Source organism: Thalassophryne amazonica, chromosome 21 (assembly GCF_902500255.1).
Source record: "Thalassophryne amazonica chromosome 21, fThaAma1.1, whole genome shotgun sequence".
Classification (NCBI taxonomy): domain Eukaryota; kingdom Metazoa; phylum Chordata; class Actinopteri; order Batrachoidiformes; family Batrachoididae; genus Thalassophryne; species Thalassophryne amazonica.
Window position 1 is genome coordinate 19,392,623 of NC_047123.1, and position 18,629 is coordinate 19,411,251.

The 18,629-nt window shown below is 41.6% G+C and overlaps 1 protein-coding gene across 1 annotated transcript in view; it reads right to left on the bottom strand.

Annotated features, from left to right (window-relative positions):
* Positions 1-18,629, bottom strand: part of ezrb (ezrin b) — a 65,644-nt gene that overhangs the window by 35,094 nt on the left and 11,921 nt on the right. Inside the window, exons 3-7 of the mRNA XM_034161809.1 lie at positions 18,496-18,579; positions 7,737-7,832; positions 2,886-3,160; positions 2,439-2,522; positions 2,139-2,285 (exon numbers count right to left, since the gene is read on the bottom strand). Coding sequence (XP_034017700.1) covers positions 2,139-2,285; positions 2,439-2,522; positions 2,886-3,160; positions 7,737-7,832; positions 18,496-18,579 — 686 coding nt within the window. The remainder of the gene's footprint in view (positions 1-2,138; positions 2,286-2,438; positions 2,523-2,885; positions 3,161-7,736; positions 7,833-18,495; positions 18,580-18,629) is intronic.

Consider the following 18,629-nt stretch of genomic DNA (forward strand, 5'->3'; position numbering starts at 1 on the left):
GAATACTGCTGGCAATTTTCCACCAAAGGGTGAGTGACTGAAAGAGAAGCGACTCGGTACTCTGACACACCGGACGTCACTCCAGTAACCCCACAGAGGAGGTCAGAAAGTGTTTTCACCCACCAGCAACAGCAGACCTCAGAACTGACAGCCCACGTTTAGTGTTTATTTAAGTTTTCCTAACAGTTTGACACAATCATCACAGTGATAATCACAAGCAAAGCTAGCTTCCTAAAAGGTGAGCTGGTTGCTGATAATATTTATCCACAATCCTTTAAAGTGCAAGCGTTAAAGGAAAACTAACACAACGATGCCAAAAAAGACAAACATTTACTTCTTTTCTGTCATGCTGTCTGGGAACAAACAGGAGATATAGGTATTTATTAACGTCTAACACGGCTCTGACCCAGTACGTTCACAACTGTACTACAGCTGTGTGGTCAGAGCCACAATACAAAAGAAGAAACCTACGAGGGAAAGGAATCATCCCCGCTGCTGCCCAGCATGCATTTTACTTCAACTACAAGCAAACGGTCACATGCATTTTTCAGTTTAATGAGACGATGTGTTCACATACAACTTCTGTGATTGTTCATTTATTTATTTCTTTGCTGCCATATTAAGATAAATGTCTAATTACACATAAGTGAGTATGTACATAAAACTTCAGAGGCCCCAAATTTGTTCCATGATGGGCAACGAGCATTGGTGGAACCACCTACTGATGTGGTCGGCAGGAATGAAAAGCAGATCAGAGCCCGGTTTCATAAAGCAGTCTAATCTTGTTTAGTCGAATAAACTCACTTAGTTGACTCATTTTTTGACGTTAGTTGTTGCACATAGCACTTAGTCGGCTAAAATTTTACATTACCCGACTAAGGTTTTCAGCCTGGTACAGAGAAGGCTAATCTTACTTTAGTCGACAAATCCTCAGTGTCTTACCTCAAAAATGGCAGCTACCATGTACCACCCCTTCATGGAAGACTCAAGAGCACCCCTACATTGGTCATATCCCTCCAAACAGAGAGCTTCCTCTGCTTCTGGCCGTGGTTGCAGCAGACGACCGTCATGTGTTTGTGACAGTTCTCACACGAGCCACCGGGCGTCGCTGTTACACTGAGCAATGTTGTGTGGACAAAAAGGCTTGACAGAAGTGTAGAAGAAGAAACTGAAGAGTGAAACTGCTAGGCTAAGAGCTAAGTACGTCATTCTGGAGTTTGTATGGGTCCGTAAATGTTAATAAAGCCAGTTAACGAAACAAAGGCTGGATTGTTCATGACAACAACCAAACTGGAAGTAACGAAAACTGTTGCGCATTGGAGCAGTCTCTTGGCAATGGCACGTGTGAGGCCATTATGCCGGTGAAAACTGTTGACTAAGGTAGGTCAGCTAATCTACAAGTTTAACCGTTGATGTGAAATGGTGATTAGAGGAATAATGTTGGGCGACTAACTGTAGTCGACTAAAAAAAGTTTAGTAGACTGAAAGATTAGACTGCTTATTGAAACTGGGCCCAGATGGAGTGAGCTTTAGGCCACCAATCTCATGTCAGGGACGACTTCTGGCTTTTCCAGTTTTCACATGGGGTCACCACATAAGGACTCAGAAAAGATGTTGATGGAATTCCAGGAAGTATGGTGCTTGTACAAATCCTACATAGGCCCACTGGTGCTAGTGCAGATCTCTGGATTCAGTAGGTTGAGTGGATGAGGGTCTACAACTCCCCCTGAACATGACACCAGTCTGATTCATGTTGCTTCTCTCACGCAACCTGGTACCTGTTTACAGCTGAGTGGACTATGACAATGTAGATGAAGTGTGTTGTATCAGTCAGCACAACTTTATGGCAAATACTTGGCTCAAGCAAAAACTGAGCACATTTGAACTTTTATTCATTTCCTTAACACTGTGACACATGTTCCTGCCCTTATAACGTCACAAAGATGTACAGATGCCATCAGCAGGAGTACATGCTCTGTATGATTCACCCTAATTATTCCCGTCACTCTCGCTACTCAGAAATTGGACTACAGACTGCTGCCGTGAACCAGGTCCAGCCAGTTTGTCTCCATCTTTGACTCAGCACCGACTGGACCTGCCCTGTCTACTTCAAACGTCTGCCAAAACACAGTGCTTACTTGTCATTTTTCTCATAAATGTTGAGCCCCAGTGCGTCCACTCCAAGCCGCAGCTCTGTTCCCTTTTTGTTCTTGATATCAAAATAGTTGACTCCATACATTTCCAAGTCTTGCGCAATCTTCAAGTACTCCATCATTGCGTCCTCCCTGCAAGAACGACCAGAGTTCAGAAGCAGGTTTCAAATCAATCTGATCAATAGTTACCAATACAATAGAATGCAAGATAAACTTTTATAAATTAAATCACCCTTCCGTTATTCAAAGTGTGACATTAACAGTCTGTATGAAAAACACGCTCACTTCAGCATGCCGTGATGCTCCTCGTGCCACACCTGAATCCTCTCCTCCCACTGTTCCCTGGTTAAGTTGTGCTGCCCCAGGACTCTACACAAATGGAAAAGAAATTTTGAAACACTGGATTACCAGACAAAGTCAAAAACTCTCATGTTAAATAATGTCTCTTGTGTCTTTGTGAACAACATCAGAGTTTCCCCTCCAATTATATAGCCCCGGCAGCCCACTGGGCCAAAACTTGGGGTTGTCGGACTTAAAATGTTCAGAACAATAACAGGAATCAACAGAGCTTCTGTGGACCATTCTGTCATTGCTGGTGCAACTACTAAATTTAACTTTGCAACACGACTAATACCAGCTCATTTTGAGTAGAAAATTCCTCAATATTTTGCTCTGAAATGTTGGTTTGTTTAGTTTTTCTGGTTTTTAATTTAAAGTAATGTCACATCTCACCTCTGAGGCAGCAGGTTGTCAGAAGTGAGGTATCCAGACGAGTGGGTGTCTTTGCTGAAGTCCCCATACTTAGCCTGGACAGAGTAGGAGGCCAGCAGCACAGCAGTCTCTGGTGGACAGTAAATCTCATCATTCAAAACACTCTCCTTCACTTGAAGGAAGAACAGCTTCTGGGTGACTTCCTGAATCAGCTCTTCACCCACGTCCTCTGGGAAGAACTTCGCACGGAACTTAAACTGTAGTGGGTTTTCCTTCTTCACATCTTGAGAAGACACCTTAGGAGGAATTACAACAGTTTAACAGTTAGGTGGAGGTGATGGTCTAGTGGTTAAGCGTTGGGCTACAGACCAGAGGATCCTCAGTTCAAAACCCAGCCTGAATGGAAAATCACTAAGGGCCCTTGGGCAAGGTCCTTAATCCCCGAGTTTCTCCTAGTGTAGTGAGTGCCTTGCATGGGAGCACCCTGACATCGGTGTGTGAGTGTGAATGGGTGAATGTGAGGCATAACTGTAAAGCACTTTGAGCGTCTGGTGCAGATGGAAAAGTGCTATATAAATACAGTCCATTTACCATTTTTTAAATGCTTAGCAATGACATAGACCTCAGGGACAGTTTGTCAGCTGGTTCTGTGCACCGATGGCTGTGTTAGCTGGTTTGCTAGTTTAGCAACAAGGTAGCTTTCAAGGTGCCGTTAGCTGGCTTTGTATATCCCATTTAGTTTGGTGTGTTAACACGGTTTGCCATGCGTGCTGTCAGGTGTGTCTATTCAACTAGTTATGGTAACATCTCAGATTTGTTCTGTGTAATGTAGCCCTGGTAGCTAGCTATCATTCAGTAAGCTTGATAGATTAGTCATGGTCCTATTGCGTAGTCTCTGTTATAATGGGGGGAACTTTCAGAAGCAGGTTCAGGCTAGCTAACACATGATATAAAGAAAGCCGGTTCATTTGTAGCGTGAAAACACTTTCTGGATGGTCAGACTTTTGTACCAATTGGAATATGAGGGAGATCAAAATTTAATTTCAACATTTTGTGAGGTTATCAGCTTAATTTCTCTGTAATATCACACAAATTATTCATGTTTCCTAATTAACACAGAGTGACTCTCTGCACTTAAAAAGTCCATCTCTCACTGCTGTTAAGGAGGAAACAAAAAACCATTCTGTCCTTGTTGTTGCGGCAGCTGGTACAAGTTGAAATTTAGTTTTTACTTTTTATGACAAGTGACATCACATGGTCCTTGTGAAAATACCATAACAATAATAGTGCAATAAGTAGAATGTGTTAATTGATGTTCTCCATTCAAATTTTAGGTGTCAAACTGGCAACTAGTCAATGTTTGACACACACGTCTACAAACCAATCACTGCCAAGTAAAGGCGGATGTAGCTTACACAGACGACGATATCCAGACATAAGTACGTCATGAATGTTCTTTAATGCAAATTCAACTTTGCAACGTGAAACCAAACCTAACATGTACAAACATCAGCCTTGGTTTGGACCTTTTTCTGGACTTTCAGGTGTGAAAGTACCCTAAGTCACTTTACAGTTACAATAGTTTTAATAGATTAATGGCTGGATTGAGTGAGTCAATGGCATTCAATAGACTTCCCATGACCTAGCATATCAACTATACAATGAACTGTGATTGTTTTTTGTTTGTTTGTTTTTACTAATTTCACAGCATGTAACATAAATTTATTGCTCTGCTAATCTCAACAAGAGAGGATCTATCATTAGCATGTGGTAGAAATACAGCTTAATAACTCTGTGTTTACACAATGCGCCGCTTCCTCTATATTCAAAACAGGAACCGAGTGGTTATGATGGAGAGAATGAGGCTGTATGAAGTTGGGAATATTCCAGTTGAAAATGGCTTTGTGCTGATGAACTGCTGTGTAGAGCAGTGTCAGCACACAGAGAACTTTATTGCTGCTGAAGCACAAGCTTTCCTCTCACTCCAGTTATCCTCGTTTATCATTAAAGTAGAAGGACACTTTCCAAATGTATGCATATCGTGATCAATACCACATTTGCTTAAAGGGAGGTAGGCATTCTTGATTAGGAAGCTTTCAAACTATTTTTGAAAATAGTTTTTTAATGGCACAGAAAAGGAAGCACAGCTGTGAGCATCTGGAATTCTTACCGTCTACAGGCATGACTATGTACCTCTGACCGATGAGTTTAACTGTTGCTATTACTCAGGAGTGATTAGTGATGAGTTCAGGTAGGAGAACCAACAGAAGAAAGTCGACAGTTACTGTGGTTCACCATGTCAATGAATAACACGCTTCCAGTATTACAAACAGCAAAGCAGACAGGACTCCAAAATTAGCTGCTGTGGCGGAAGTGAAACAGTGACCACAGAACAAAATATCCATACTGCAATATGATGACTATTCATTGACAGAAGTTCAAACACTGAGCCCTGATGGCACAGTCCTTTAAAAAAAAGTGTAAATGTTTTGCAATAGCTGGGACATTCTTGAGACATTACGACTACGGGTGAGGTGAGCATAGAAGAATGTGACAAACATATAGGTCAGCAGGTAGCTAGTGGCACAATGACACTGGAATATTACTAAATAAAAAAACTCAAGTACAAAAACTCTTCTGATAGGGGTCATGAGGGTGCTGAAGTATATAGTGGGTGACTGACGCGCATAGCACATCGTGAACAGAACGCCAGACTAGCACAGGACATCTTCCACCCAAAGCAAAGCAGCAGTGTAGTGCTAGCCCTTTTCTTACTGTACATTCCTACACATTGTGTTAGCATTGAGTAGAACTGCATTCATCTGTACAGCCACAACGATGGTAATTGAGATTTTATCAATTAGCAATTCTGATTATTAGTCCAATTCTTCTTTGACTCCCTTATCAAGTCCTGATCAGTTTTTTGTAGCTCTACGTAGGATTTCCGTGCCAATGCGGCCCTTTTTCTTGTTGCTGAATGCTTGGCATCATGATGTACCATCTGATATCATGACAGATGATTTTCTGCAACACCAAATTGTCAGAAAAACATGGCGGCATTGAAAAGAAGAACTGATCATGTCTGAGGCATAAGGTTCAAATGGAATGAAAAATTTGTAACCGGTTCCCTGCTCCCATCCCTACGTGCCCATGAGTGTGATGGGCAAAAATGGAGGTGTGATCGGGTGCAGGAAAAGTGGATTGCCATCATGAGGAAACAGACAGGACCATCAGAAATCCGGTCGAAAATCGAGTTCAGAGTTGTTTTGGTGTTTATAAGGCGCAATACTCAAGTGCACCTTACACAAGTTGGGTTCACAATGCAAATATTCTTTGCTTCTGTACACACCGAAACTGAACTGTCCAAGAATTAAATGAAATAAATCAAATACTAATAGAAAATACGCAACTTCACCTTACTGCTTTACATCAGGGACCTTTGGTGCCTGCTGTCCACACACATGGTTTGATTTGCTGCGTCCAGACTTATTAACTCTCCAGAAGCACTCTCACTTGACTATGCCACACTTCAGATGTTAATGGGAATGAAGATGACACAGATTGGTTTATCACATGTTAAACCTACAACGTACCCATGAAGCCAATAAATCCAACCTCTTTGCACGCTATTTTGCATTCAGATTATGCGTGTTCTAAGTAATGAAGTTGGGCATGCCCCAAATGCATCCGCTTTATCCAAGAAACACAGCACACCAAAGCTTGTCAAGATAAGGCCCATAGAGAACTATTCACTCTCACACATCAATTTAGGAAACTAGAGTATCCACAGAAAAGCATGAATACATGAGGACAACATACAAAGCTCCAGCTAGACTTGAAGCCATGTGGGCCCTATGAGGCTCTATAGGGCATGGTCAAAAACGTATGGTGCAAATCTATTTTGGCATGTATGAACATCTTGACAGTGCAAATACTGAGTGCAACCCTGAGTACTGGGTGCAAGGTGGCTGAATTAATAATCCACATTATTCAGGGGTGTGCTGTGAGCGTTCTATAGGTACATCATAATATCATCCAATCAGAGTGTCCCATGCCCATATGTCCATGCCACACAACACCATGTAGCAAAACAGACAATGGTGGATATTAGCTAGAAAGTTGGACAAAGTAAACATCCATGGGAATACTGGTTCATTTAAGAATTGTTACCCCGCTGTGTGAAGCGTATTCACTGGCAAAACATGCATGTAACCCAAGTTATTTAAGATGCACATTACAGTAGTTATTTTTGGGTTCACTTCAGTTTCAAGTTTCTGTTATGCACTCCTCATTGTGCGGTGTGTGTGGTGAACCCACTTATGTAAGACGTGGCTGAGTACTGTACTCTTACAATGCCACAAACATTAAAAAAAATAAATAATAATAATAAAAATCACTGCTCTCATCTTTCGACTGACGCTTGAAGTACAAACATCATCTTTCCAAGTCATTCAATAACCTGTGGAGATCAAATTATTCAATTATACAAAGTATAAAAGTTTGGTGATGGGTTTTTTGTTTTCCTTTTGTGTGTGTGTGTGGGGGGGGGGGGGGGGGTAATTTAGATCATATTGCAAAGATTTATTTTCACTTTGAGATTAAATATCCCAATTTTTGCGTTTTTAAATGAAAAGCCTATGTTTTTCTTTTTTTCATGACCAGATGTCACAACAAACAAATTTTTTTTAATTAGCCTTATGGTACCCAAATTTAACTCAACTGTAAAAATCAGAACTCTAAATAACTAATTACATTTGTAATGGCATATTACAACACACTGGACATGTTTGTCCTCTGATTCACAAAAGACAGAAACTGAATTTTAAAAGAAACAGGTAAAAACAAAAAGTGCTTACTGTATCTGGGTCTTACCTTTTTCTCTAGTTTTAGCCAGGTGAGATATCCTTTTTCATCCATATACTGCAGCCCAAAGTACCAAATCTCACGTAACCCGATGGTTTTCACTACCTGTACAGAGAAAAAAAATGTTATTTTAGCAATCACAGCATTTTACAGTTACATGATGAACATGACCAAAAGCAGGCAGTTTGGATGAATAAAATTTGCAGGTTGTGGTATGTACGTGGACCATCTTCCAAGTCCCGGTGAGGCCCATGTGACTTCCTACATTTCAAATGTTGGGATGTGGGCCTGACCAACAGATCCACACGTACGATGGTGCCATCACTCCAAGTTTAACGCTGCCTGCCTTCCTCACAAGCCTGTTCATTTGTCCAGTGTCACTTTTCTTTAGGTTGTCTTGCCAGCACACAACAGCATAAAATCCGAGTGTCATCTGCATAATGAGGCATGCCACTTTATATCGTTATAGCCTGTTATAGTGCCTCCTGTAGGCAGATATGTTTAAATTTTTTTGTGTCCAAGTTAGGTGCAGAGTTTTGTATCAGTTCTGAAAATGTCATCTCCACAGCTTCTATGGTCTAGTATTGCATTTAGTGGGGGAAATAATAAGGGAAAAAATAAATAACAATATGAAAACAATAGGGTTCCCAGCCACGCTGGAACTGGGAACAGCGTGGCTCTGCAATGGATGACGACATAACCTAAATAAGGTCAAATGTGGGCGTCTTCTTGGTCTTTTGGAGCAGCTCTGGTCCCAAACAACTTCCAAAAACCAATCCATAAGAACACATTTTAACAGCACATCATTTAGAGGCATTGTGTGTCCAAAATAAGTCCCATCTTGTGTGACAAAGAACAGTAAAGGAGAGCAGCTCAAAACAATGACTGACAACCTCTCTGACAAGTACATCTTGAATCAATAAGACCACTAAGCCCAAAAGGCAATGCTCCTCATTGCTTACACTGCGTTGTGAGCAATGAGGCCGTCCTATCGTCATCATGGAAATGTTTTGCCACTTTGACATTTAAGTGGAAAAAGAAAAAAAGCAGCAACACATTTATTACACATAATTACAAGTAACCAGCATTTTGTGTTTTTCAACATTTCTTTTCAAAGTAGCAAATAATGCTCCGTGCTTGTTTTCTAATTAGCTTTGCAGACTTTAGTTCAACCCAGCTCTCTCGACTATCAGTTACAATAGGTCACAGCGCCCAAGAGCACGATTAGGGCTGGTCTTAAACAAAGAGGTCCTATTGTTTGACTGGTCAGGGGGGAGTGATACTGCATGATGATGAGGGTGTGCTGCTGCATGACTCGCATCCTGTCTGTGACTCCAGCATGCTGGAACATAAAGACAAGGCTGGAGCGATGACAGAGAAGTTAACAGGACTGTTACTTTCTAGCAAAACGTCTCATTATTACATCTAAAAAGGCACATGATGAAACCAGGCTGAATTTCAACATTTAATATGATCAAACCACAGAAGGATTCTTACAGATCAGCAACATGGAGAGGATTTTTGACTGTACGGCTAAAGCAGGAGGAAAAAAAAATGAAAGTTGTTACAGATCTGGAATAGTCACTTGTGCTGTAGGTGGAGCAGCCATTTTCCATTGGCTTCTGAGAGCAACGCGCTTTATGGCCGTCAGTGAGGCAGAGCAATTTTCCAACACCACTGTGCAAAATAACATAAATCCATGCATTTCTGTGTGTGTGTGTGTATACATGGATCTGTGACACATTGTGCACAGCCCTTTTCAATACATCTCTGCCAAACTCCCCACCCAGTCAGCAGGTTGGGTGCTAAGTTGCCTGGGTGAAGTCTGAGTCAACACACTGGTGCTGGGGCCAAACCCATTCCAAACGATAAGCTCCAGTAAAGGTTAAAAAAAAGAAATCTAACTCCCTCCCGCTGTGACCGACGGAGAACACAGCGCGGCCTAACCTGTAGGAGGAGTGGAAACAAAAGTGGCTTTGATTCAAGGCACTTTCCTGGTGGATTGTATTTAGTGTAACAAACAAGCCTGAAACGAGAGAACACTTCAGACTCACTCTCACCTGTGAAGGAGCTAATATGGCCTCAGAACACAATCAGCCTTTTCATGGAGGCTTTGCTTTGGGGTCCACAGAGTGAGTGGCAGAGAGAAGAGTGGTCTACTGTACAGAAACCCAAACGACAGGCTGTTTTTCCCCAGTGAAGAAGGTACAGAAGCTTCATATAACCTTGGCACTCAGAGAAGTACGCATTTTACTGGGTATTTCTGCCAACCTTTTAAAACATAGCTGAACTACTGGACGTCAACCAAAAAACTAGTGAACCAACTTAAATAAAACCCTGTACTTTATAGGGCTGTGAGGATGCACTTGTCTGGTGATTTTATACCATCCTGATATATATTGTGATTTTACAAATTATAATATTATAATTTATTGCAATCTACATATTAAAAGCCATGTGACCTCTATGTACGTGTAACTTCGATCACGGAGAAACTGGAGAGAGCTGACATTTGCCATTTGATATCCTTATGTATTTTGGGTCAAGGATGAACGCTGCAAAAACGTTAAGTTAGTAGGACTAATATTTTTGGAGGAATTAGGAATATTAGGTAACAAAAGTGAACAATGGACGTTGATAACCATTAATCAGTCCCTGGTAACCAGATGAGCTCTGATCAAAGGAAATATCTCAACCTTGCCAGTTGTAAAACATGACATCAATGAAATGTGCCAAATAAAAAATACAATTACTCACAAAACTCTCGTTTTAATTTCCTGTACTTTCAGTTCAAATCATGATAGAAACTTTGCATAATTTATTACCACCCTTGAAAAATGTCACCTACCTATTTTATAAACGCTACCCAATCTAGAGCCCCTGGATCCCTACAGGCAACGCACACTAGTTTGTTAGGTTTTTCTAACACCAGGACATGGGAAAAAACAAATAATACACTTGTAGGGACTATATATCATAACTTATATTTACTGAAACAATGTACATCACATCAGGAGAACTGTACTGCATTAAAAAAACTTTTATGGCTCTGTGATGCATTTTGCTTTCTTAGAATCACCACATTTGTTCCCTTATGTCCCATACAGGGTCAGTTACCTTGCTGATGCGACAGGTTGTGTAACTAACTCCACACTTATCTCCGGATGGGCACTTGCATTGGTAGTACTACCACCACACATTCCTCCACATGTGAAATTTGCCTACAGATTTAGCCACGCAATCTTTGGCTGTCTGCCATTATTTCACTCACATCTTCTTGAAACAGATGTCAGGTAATGATCAGATTAAGTCTACAACAAGTACTTGGACCCTTTGCTAAGTAAAAGTGGTAATTTCTTTCCACAGAGAATCCTTAAATGAAGTAAATTAATTTGAGTTATACTGATTCTGGAATTTAAAAATTGATTTTACAAATATTCCAATACTTAGGGGATTTATTTTTCTTAGTAAATCAATCCATGTACTTTATATTATATTGTATGTAATGAGGGCAGCATAGTGGCTTAGTGGTTCGCACTGTTGCCTCGCAGCAAGAAAGTCATGGGATCGATTCCCACCTGTGGAGTTTGCATGTTCTCTCCGTGTTTGCATGGGTTCCCTCCGGGTGCTCCGGCTTCCTCCCATGTCCAACGACATGCATCTTAGGGCCCTGTCCCACTGGCGTTTAGGAGGATTTGCGCATGAAATGAGGAGACAAAAGCTGAGCGTCCGCAACAAAGGTGGGCGGAAATGACAAATGTCCCGGGGTGGATCAGCGAATACATGAGGAAGAAAAGCGGATATAACAGGGAACAGAAGTGAAGGCGACCGCGGAGGTGCCCCCATGAGGGGCACAGCAGCCGTGATGCACTCGCTTCATCCATGCCCACTCTGTCTGCATGCGCGACATACCATTTGCGACCGTGATGTGGCCATGCTGGGCACGTGTCATATCTGTTTTGCACGCTGTCCCGGTCCGCCGCCAAGCCACGCCAACCCGTCGGTGGCAGATATCAGCGGATGACAGGGGATATGCGGCGCGTTGGTTGTGTATGTCCTGCGTATGTCTTCAGTATGTGTTCAGGCAGTGATGCGGATCTCATCCGCAGCAAGATTTTTGAGCGGCTCAAAAATCCTGCTGCGGATATGTGTGCCTCTGCGGATGATCACGGACGTGTTCGGATGGCAGCCGACTCATACAGGAATGTTACACGGTTATTGCGGTTGTTTGGCAGATGTGGGCCACTTTTGTGCGCATTCCATCTGCAAATCCTCCTAAACGCCAGTGGAACAGGGCCCTTAGGTGGAATTGAAACTTTAAATTGTCCGTAGGTGTGTGTGCGGGTGTTTGTTTGTCTATATGTGGCCCTGCAGAAGACTGGCATCCTGTCCAGGGTGCACCCTGCCTCACGCCCTATCACTGCTGGGATAAGCGAGCCGATCTTGGATGAGCGTGTGTATGCAATGAATGGCTGCTGACACAAGACACTCAAAATAAATGGATGCTAAACAGTGAGCTAAGATGACAGATGCCTTTGGTACAAGGAGAATCCTTTGGTAATGTGGGAATTACTGTGCCACCTGGATAACATGCATCATAAGAAAGCATCAACTACAGCCATGTAACCCTTTTTTGCCAATCATGATGCAGCACATAAATGCCTAATTTATGAGAACCCCCATCAACTGGACCGGGCAAGGATACACCCACGTATCATCCAACTATAGCTGCATTTGGGAGATAAGGCTGGAACACAGGTCTGTCTGGGTTGTTGCCAGTCACAACACAAACCAGTTTTGCTAGGTGGTGCGTGCAGCACCAGCAAATGGTCTCAAACCTGAATCATACTGGGATATCAACATAGTCCTGACAGTTGCAGGATATGAATGTTTCAAAACTTAAGTCAACAGAGGTGCAGTGCCGAGGCCGTGAGTGAAACGTGTAAAGTTGCCGCTCTTGACCCATTTTTCCATTTTAACATTGAAGCAGCAGAGGTTACACATTCAGATTACAATAAAGCTCTTTGCTGTGAAAGGACTAGAAATTTGTTCATGTCAACCACAAACAGACTGCACTTCAATGCCAGTTGTTTTAGTGGCGCTGTAGCAAAAAGTCTTTCTGTCCGCGCTCGCTTGCACAAACCTGAACTTCTACCCTCACCAACAGGAAAAAGACCAAATAGATGTTTTTAATCAGCTCACTGGAGAATATTCATACCAAGTTCCTCATCTGACACTTTGTTTGACCAATTACTGTTCGAGTTGCGTTTGCATTTCTCCTACAGCTTTTTCAAGAAATGCAAGTGAACAATTCTCAGATACAGCTGGGCAACAATCCACAATGATCACAATTAGTTTAGGTAAAAAGAGTCTTTATCATGCTTTGCCATATGCATATCCCAGTCAGACTTAATATGTTGATACAGAGTCCCGATCACCGACGGATTGCTGGCAGTGTCTGCACCATGCTTACAAAACACAGTGAGACTGATGCCCACTGCTGATGATCTGTGAATCAAATAGACTTGTTGCATATTTTAAGTGAAGGAGATTCTTAACATGTTTTTAAAATGTACACTGTGACTCTGAGGTGAAGCAGCTGAACCACCACTTGCCCATTTATCTACTGGCACTGCGCATTTGAAAGTGAAGCAAGAGAGAACGTGCACCAATTTGGTGACTCAGGTTTAATTTATCAGATACCAATCAATCAAATTCCCATCCGCCCTGACTGAGACTACTTCAGTCAGCTTGGGGTATCCCTATTTTAATAGGCGCTCCCGATATAAAGGGGTGGGGAGAGAATGTGTGCCGACATAAACTAAACATCCATAGTGACGCCACAAACTTTGGACTGTCCATATGGTTTTATTGGAATACAAACTGAGAAAAACCTACTGTCAGCATCAGCTTTATGTGTTTCATTCAATGATTGAGGTAGAAAAAGGTGACAGTTCTGCAGAAAATTAAAACCAGATGGTTTAACTATGTTCCCCCAAACAACATTTTTCACTGGTGTTAATCTGAGCACTGTGCCTCAGCTATTATTAGCTGGAGGAAATGCTGCTAAATCTTTCCATATTCTGTGAAATTCTAGACAACAGTGTCACTAACCTCTTCATACTAGTTTCACCATGAGAGAGGAAAGATACTGCTTTCATTTTGGGCAGCGTCACATAGGAAAAGTTGGCTAATGTAGATTACAGCCTCTGCTCATGATCTGACAGACAGTGAAGGCTACTGTGAGAGTATGAGCCCCATCCTGAGAGAAAGAGGGTGCTGGGCTGGAAGAACTTTACCTCTGAAGATTCTCAACAGTGAGGAAGGAGTTCACCCAGTGAGAGACCCACTCAGGCATAAAGATGAAGAGTTGTGAGAGAGTGTATGTTTGAAGGTGGTGATGGGAGCAGAAAGTACTGATCCACTGCTATCAGACGCGATCACGTCGATTTTAATCATTCATTTCATCATCCATGGCTACGTCAAACCAGTCATACAGTTACGTCATCACACTCTTGACTTGCAACAATTTAGCTAGTTTGACAAGTGGGTAGGGCGTCTGTCTTTGTAGCCTCTAAATTATGTTGCTCCTGGCAGCTGTCAAGTTGGGAATTTGGTTCAAGGTGCCGGTGCCCCTTTTAGCACACTGTCACATTTTACATTCTTTAAAATGAATCTCCTCTCCTCAAGAGCTGACAATAAAACCGCAGCAGCACAAGAGATGGCCTCTGGAAGTTGGCCAACGGCGTCTGAGAATGACCTCAAAGACACAGATGTGATGACAGCTGTTAAGTAAAACAAAATGACTGCTTGACGGCTGTGATTCTTAAAGGAGTAGGGTGTAGGCAGATGGAACTGAAACTGTTTGAGGGCGTGTAGGGGAGCGGCAGGCGTTTCTCTTTCAGAGCAACATGACGGGGAAAAGGGCTATGATCAGCCCTGACCACACGGGCCACACCAGGCCTCACTTTTGCCTGGGGAATGAGCTCACTGCTGTTACTCAGCATTTCCACAGGACCTGTTAAATGTTCTGCGTGTAGCTGTGCTTCTGGGGCTGGTGACGTCCAAAGCACCGGTTTAAATTAGACGCATGACAGCAGTGTCAGAAAAGCTAAATGTCAGCTGAATTACTGGACTAGAATGACTTAATGAATTTTAGACAAAGGACGCATTAATTAATTTGACCTTTGCACTAATATAAACGCAGTACACCCTCTCAGGCACGGACACATGGAGTGAGTAATTATTTCTGACACACCCCACTGAGAGCTATTCTAACAATTAGGTGGAGGGATTCAACATAACCTACAAATAGTGATGCCAAAGGGGAACACGTAGGCTCTCAAGTGTTTTCCTTTAAATCACACACATGAACGAGGGTGTGCCTTTCTTTGAGGCAAATGGTGACTCCCCTGACGCAGCCACAATACCTACAAATGGCTACACTACCTACTGAAAAACAAGTTATACAGGAAAGCACTAAAACAATGCCTTTCCTCTCCCTGCGCTGTCAGACAGCCTCAGAGCAGCTCATGCTAATATCATAGCATCTACGTTTAGGCAGAGCTTTGCAGCAGCGCTACACAGCAAGCAGAAAAGTGGAAACGACTGGTCTGCAATATCCCAGCCACAAGACTTACCAATTCGGAAATCGCTGAAAGCATGATGCAGCTTTTTAAATTTTTTACATTTCATATGGGCGTCTGTTAGGACTTGATTAGCCGAGCACACCTGAATGAGCTAATCAGCTTGTAGGAATGCAGGGAGAAATGGAAAATCTGTAGGTTAGGGGTACTTGAGGATCAGATTTAAGGACAACTGGTCTGCAATACATTGCACCCGCTCCTAAATGAAAGCGAGCCTTCATGCTTTCCACCTCATCTATTAGCAAATGAATTTGAATGATACCAGTTCTGAACTTTAAAATTTGATTCTCATGTCATAAAAATAAATACATATATTTAAAAAAATACAGAGTATTGAATTTTGTGCCAACTTTTGAGGCCTCTAAAGTCAATAGAATCTGAGGTGCTGAAAGTAAAGTAGGCAAAATAAGATCTTGTCATTTGAAAATTGCATAGATCTTAGTTTTGGTTAGCAAATATCATAAGTAAAGAGCAGCACCTCTACCTGAACATACTGACCCAATACTTTGCATGTGCAGTTTGCTTATGCAAATTTTTGACGCCAGACAGAACCGTGTGTGCAGTGCACAGTTTTTGTATCTGAAAAGATAACAGAGCAGAGACTTTTACACAAATAAACCAAGAAGTCACATGTAGATTCTATTTAAAAAAGGTCACTAGGAGAGGTGGCCAAGTGGTAGTGCGCTTGGTTTTAGTGCGGAAGGTTCCCGGCTCAAACCCCACCCCTGCCCATTTCTCCATGTAATGTGGAGTTGCATCAGGAAGGGCAACCGGTGTAACACTTCTGCCAAATCAACATGCAGATCCACCTCTGATCTGCTGTGGTGACCCCAAAAACAAAGGAGCAGCCGAAGGGACTTTTGCCTACATGTGAACGTCGGGTCCTGTAGCGAGGACCCGACGTGAGGTACAGTGGACAGACCTCAGACTTTCACATCTGCATCTCCGTGTGCCCACCTTTCTGGTCCTGTCAGGGGTTGCCCGGCATGTCTACACCCGAAACTCCACCACATCCAAAGAAGCAAAAATGTTTGCAAATGTACAGATGTGAGTGGGAAGACAGCCTTAGTGGCAATGGGCACAAGGCAAACAAAAACATTTTATTTTTTATTAACTCTTAAAAAATGTCTTCACTTTAAAGATTAAAATGATTGGCCTGTTTTCCTTAATATTTATGTTTATTATTACACACTTCAGCAGGGGTGGTGGCCAAGTGGTTAATGCGCTTGGTTTCAGTTCAGAAGGTTCCGGGTTCAAATCCCACCCCTGCCACATTTCTCCATGTAATGTGGATTTGCGTCAGGAAGGGCATCCGGCGTAAAACTTTTGCCAATTCAACATGCAGATCCACCTTGGATTTGCTGTGGCGACCCCGAGTGCAAACAAGGGAGCAGCCGAAGGGACTTACTATTGCACACTTCAGTGACTGCACAGTTTATCATTAACAGTTTTGTGTTAATAAACCACTTAAAGCTTAAGTATGACTAAATGCTTTTTTCAAAATTAAATATACCACTCCTTGGGTGGTGGTAGGAGGTAGGAGCTGTGGTGGGCGCCCTTTCTTTTCATTTTTGAAAGGTGGCAAGCCTAAGACAGTACCATGCCGAACTTTCTTTCCTGCATACAATACCACTACATGTGAGCTAGTGATAGTCATTTTGAAACTTTGAAATGTTTTCAAAAAACACCTAAAAATGTTTCTTAATTCAACTACAAATCTAAGGAGTCCTGCCAACCTCCTGAAACTATTGAACGTGATGAAAACTGGATACAAGGTCAACCAACTTGGAATGGGCGATGTCATAACAACACAATGCAGAGTCAACAAGTAAACCAAAGAATGCATCAAAAAATCTAATGCAAAATGTAATGCAACTTTTTAGGCAGAAATTTGTCACTTTTTTATTGAAAAACATAAAACTAGATTTACATAAGTTTAATTAACTATAAAGTTAATAAAACTAACAATTCAATTTTTGAAAATTATTTTATTTAAGTTGGCAAACTCAAATGGTTTAAGGCAATTGGTTTCCTCAAATGGTTTGAGTTCAACTAACTCATTGAGTTTTACAGTGTAAAAACCCAATAGATCCAAGTGAGCTCAGACTGCTCATATATACTTATACAAGGTTTAATATCACAAAGAGCTGTAACAATCATAATCAAAAAGATATTTAAAAAAAAAACAAAACAACAAACTGACCACATACATAAGTGGAAAAACTGGTGAAGCATGAATTATCTTCTTTTGAGCCAGTTCCAAACATCTGTAAACTGACCTCAGTCAGAACGTCTTAGCATGATTAAGTCCCCAGTGATTTTACAACATCTCAATGTTTTTATCGACTTTAATTATGATAAGATGCTACTTTATGTACTTATGATCGACTTCAGCAGAAGAAAGAGTCTGATAAGACGAGCACTTTAAAGCCATAAGCTCCTGTAATCTCATCTGCAGGAGATAACGTTTGTATTTCTTCAGAATTGATGTGAATAAAGTCTAAAAAATATTCAGTGACTTGGAAATGTTCATGTATCCATCTCCCTGACTTGTCTGAAGAAAACTGGCAATAAAACTGATTATTTACAGGTATTATACCAAAGTGTTCCATTACTTATGCAACCCATCATCTTGGCTTTTATATTTTTAATTAATTTATATCAAGTTGTACAGATTTGCTTTCAGTTTGAGTTTAAGGAAGATAATTTAAGACATTTTTAGTTTTTGTGCTTTTTGTATTTGAAATGGCATAAACAAATTAAAATGTGTGAAATACCAAGTGTTCCAATACTTTTGGAGGGCATTGTAAGTCCTGGGGCTCCAGTTTCCATAGTGTGGAGCGGAAGAGAGTCCATAAATTTCCAAGTTTGCATTTTCTGTCTATACCATTTTTTTTCCAGAGCTGCCCCTAAATAAAATAGTACGGACTCCAGGTTAGTATCAACTTTCTTAATAAGCTTTGTGAAAATGTGTGCATTATTTTTGTGATTAACAGACGTGGGTGAAAACATAGCTTCCTCTTCTTCTGCATGTCTAATTTGTGGGTTTTATTGACCTTTTCAATGAAATATAGATTTTTAAAAACCCTTCTGTTACTGATATGCTTAACATACAACTGTACCTGGTCAAACAGCTGCTTGCCAGTGGTGCTGGGCTGGATGGCAAACTCCAGCTCAGCGTCCATCGTGGTGACGCGAACATTGACCTGTAAGGGAAGGAGAAAAAAAAAGTCAACATGTAGTTCAAAACCTGAGC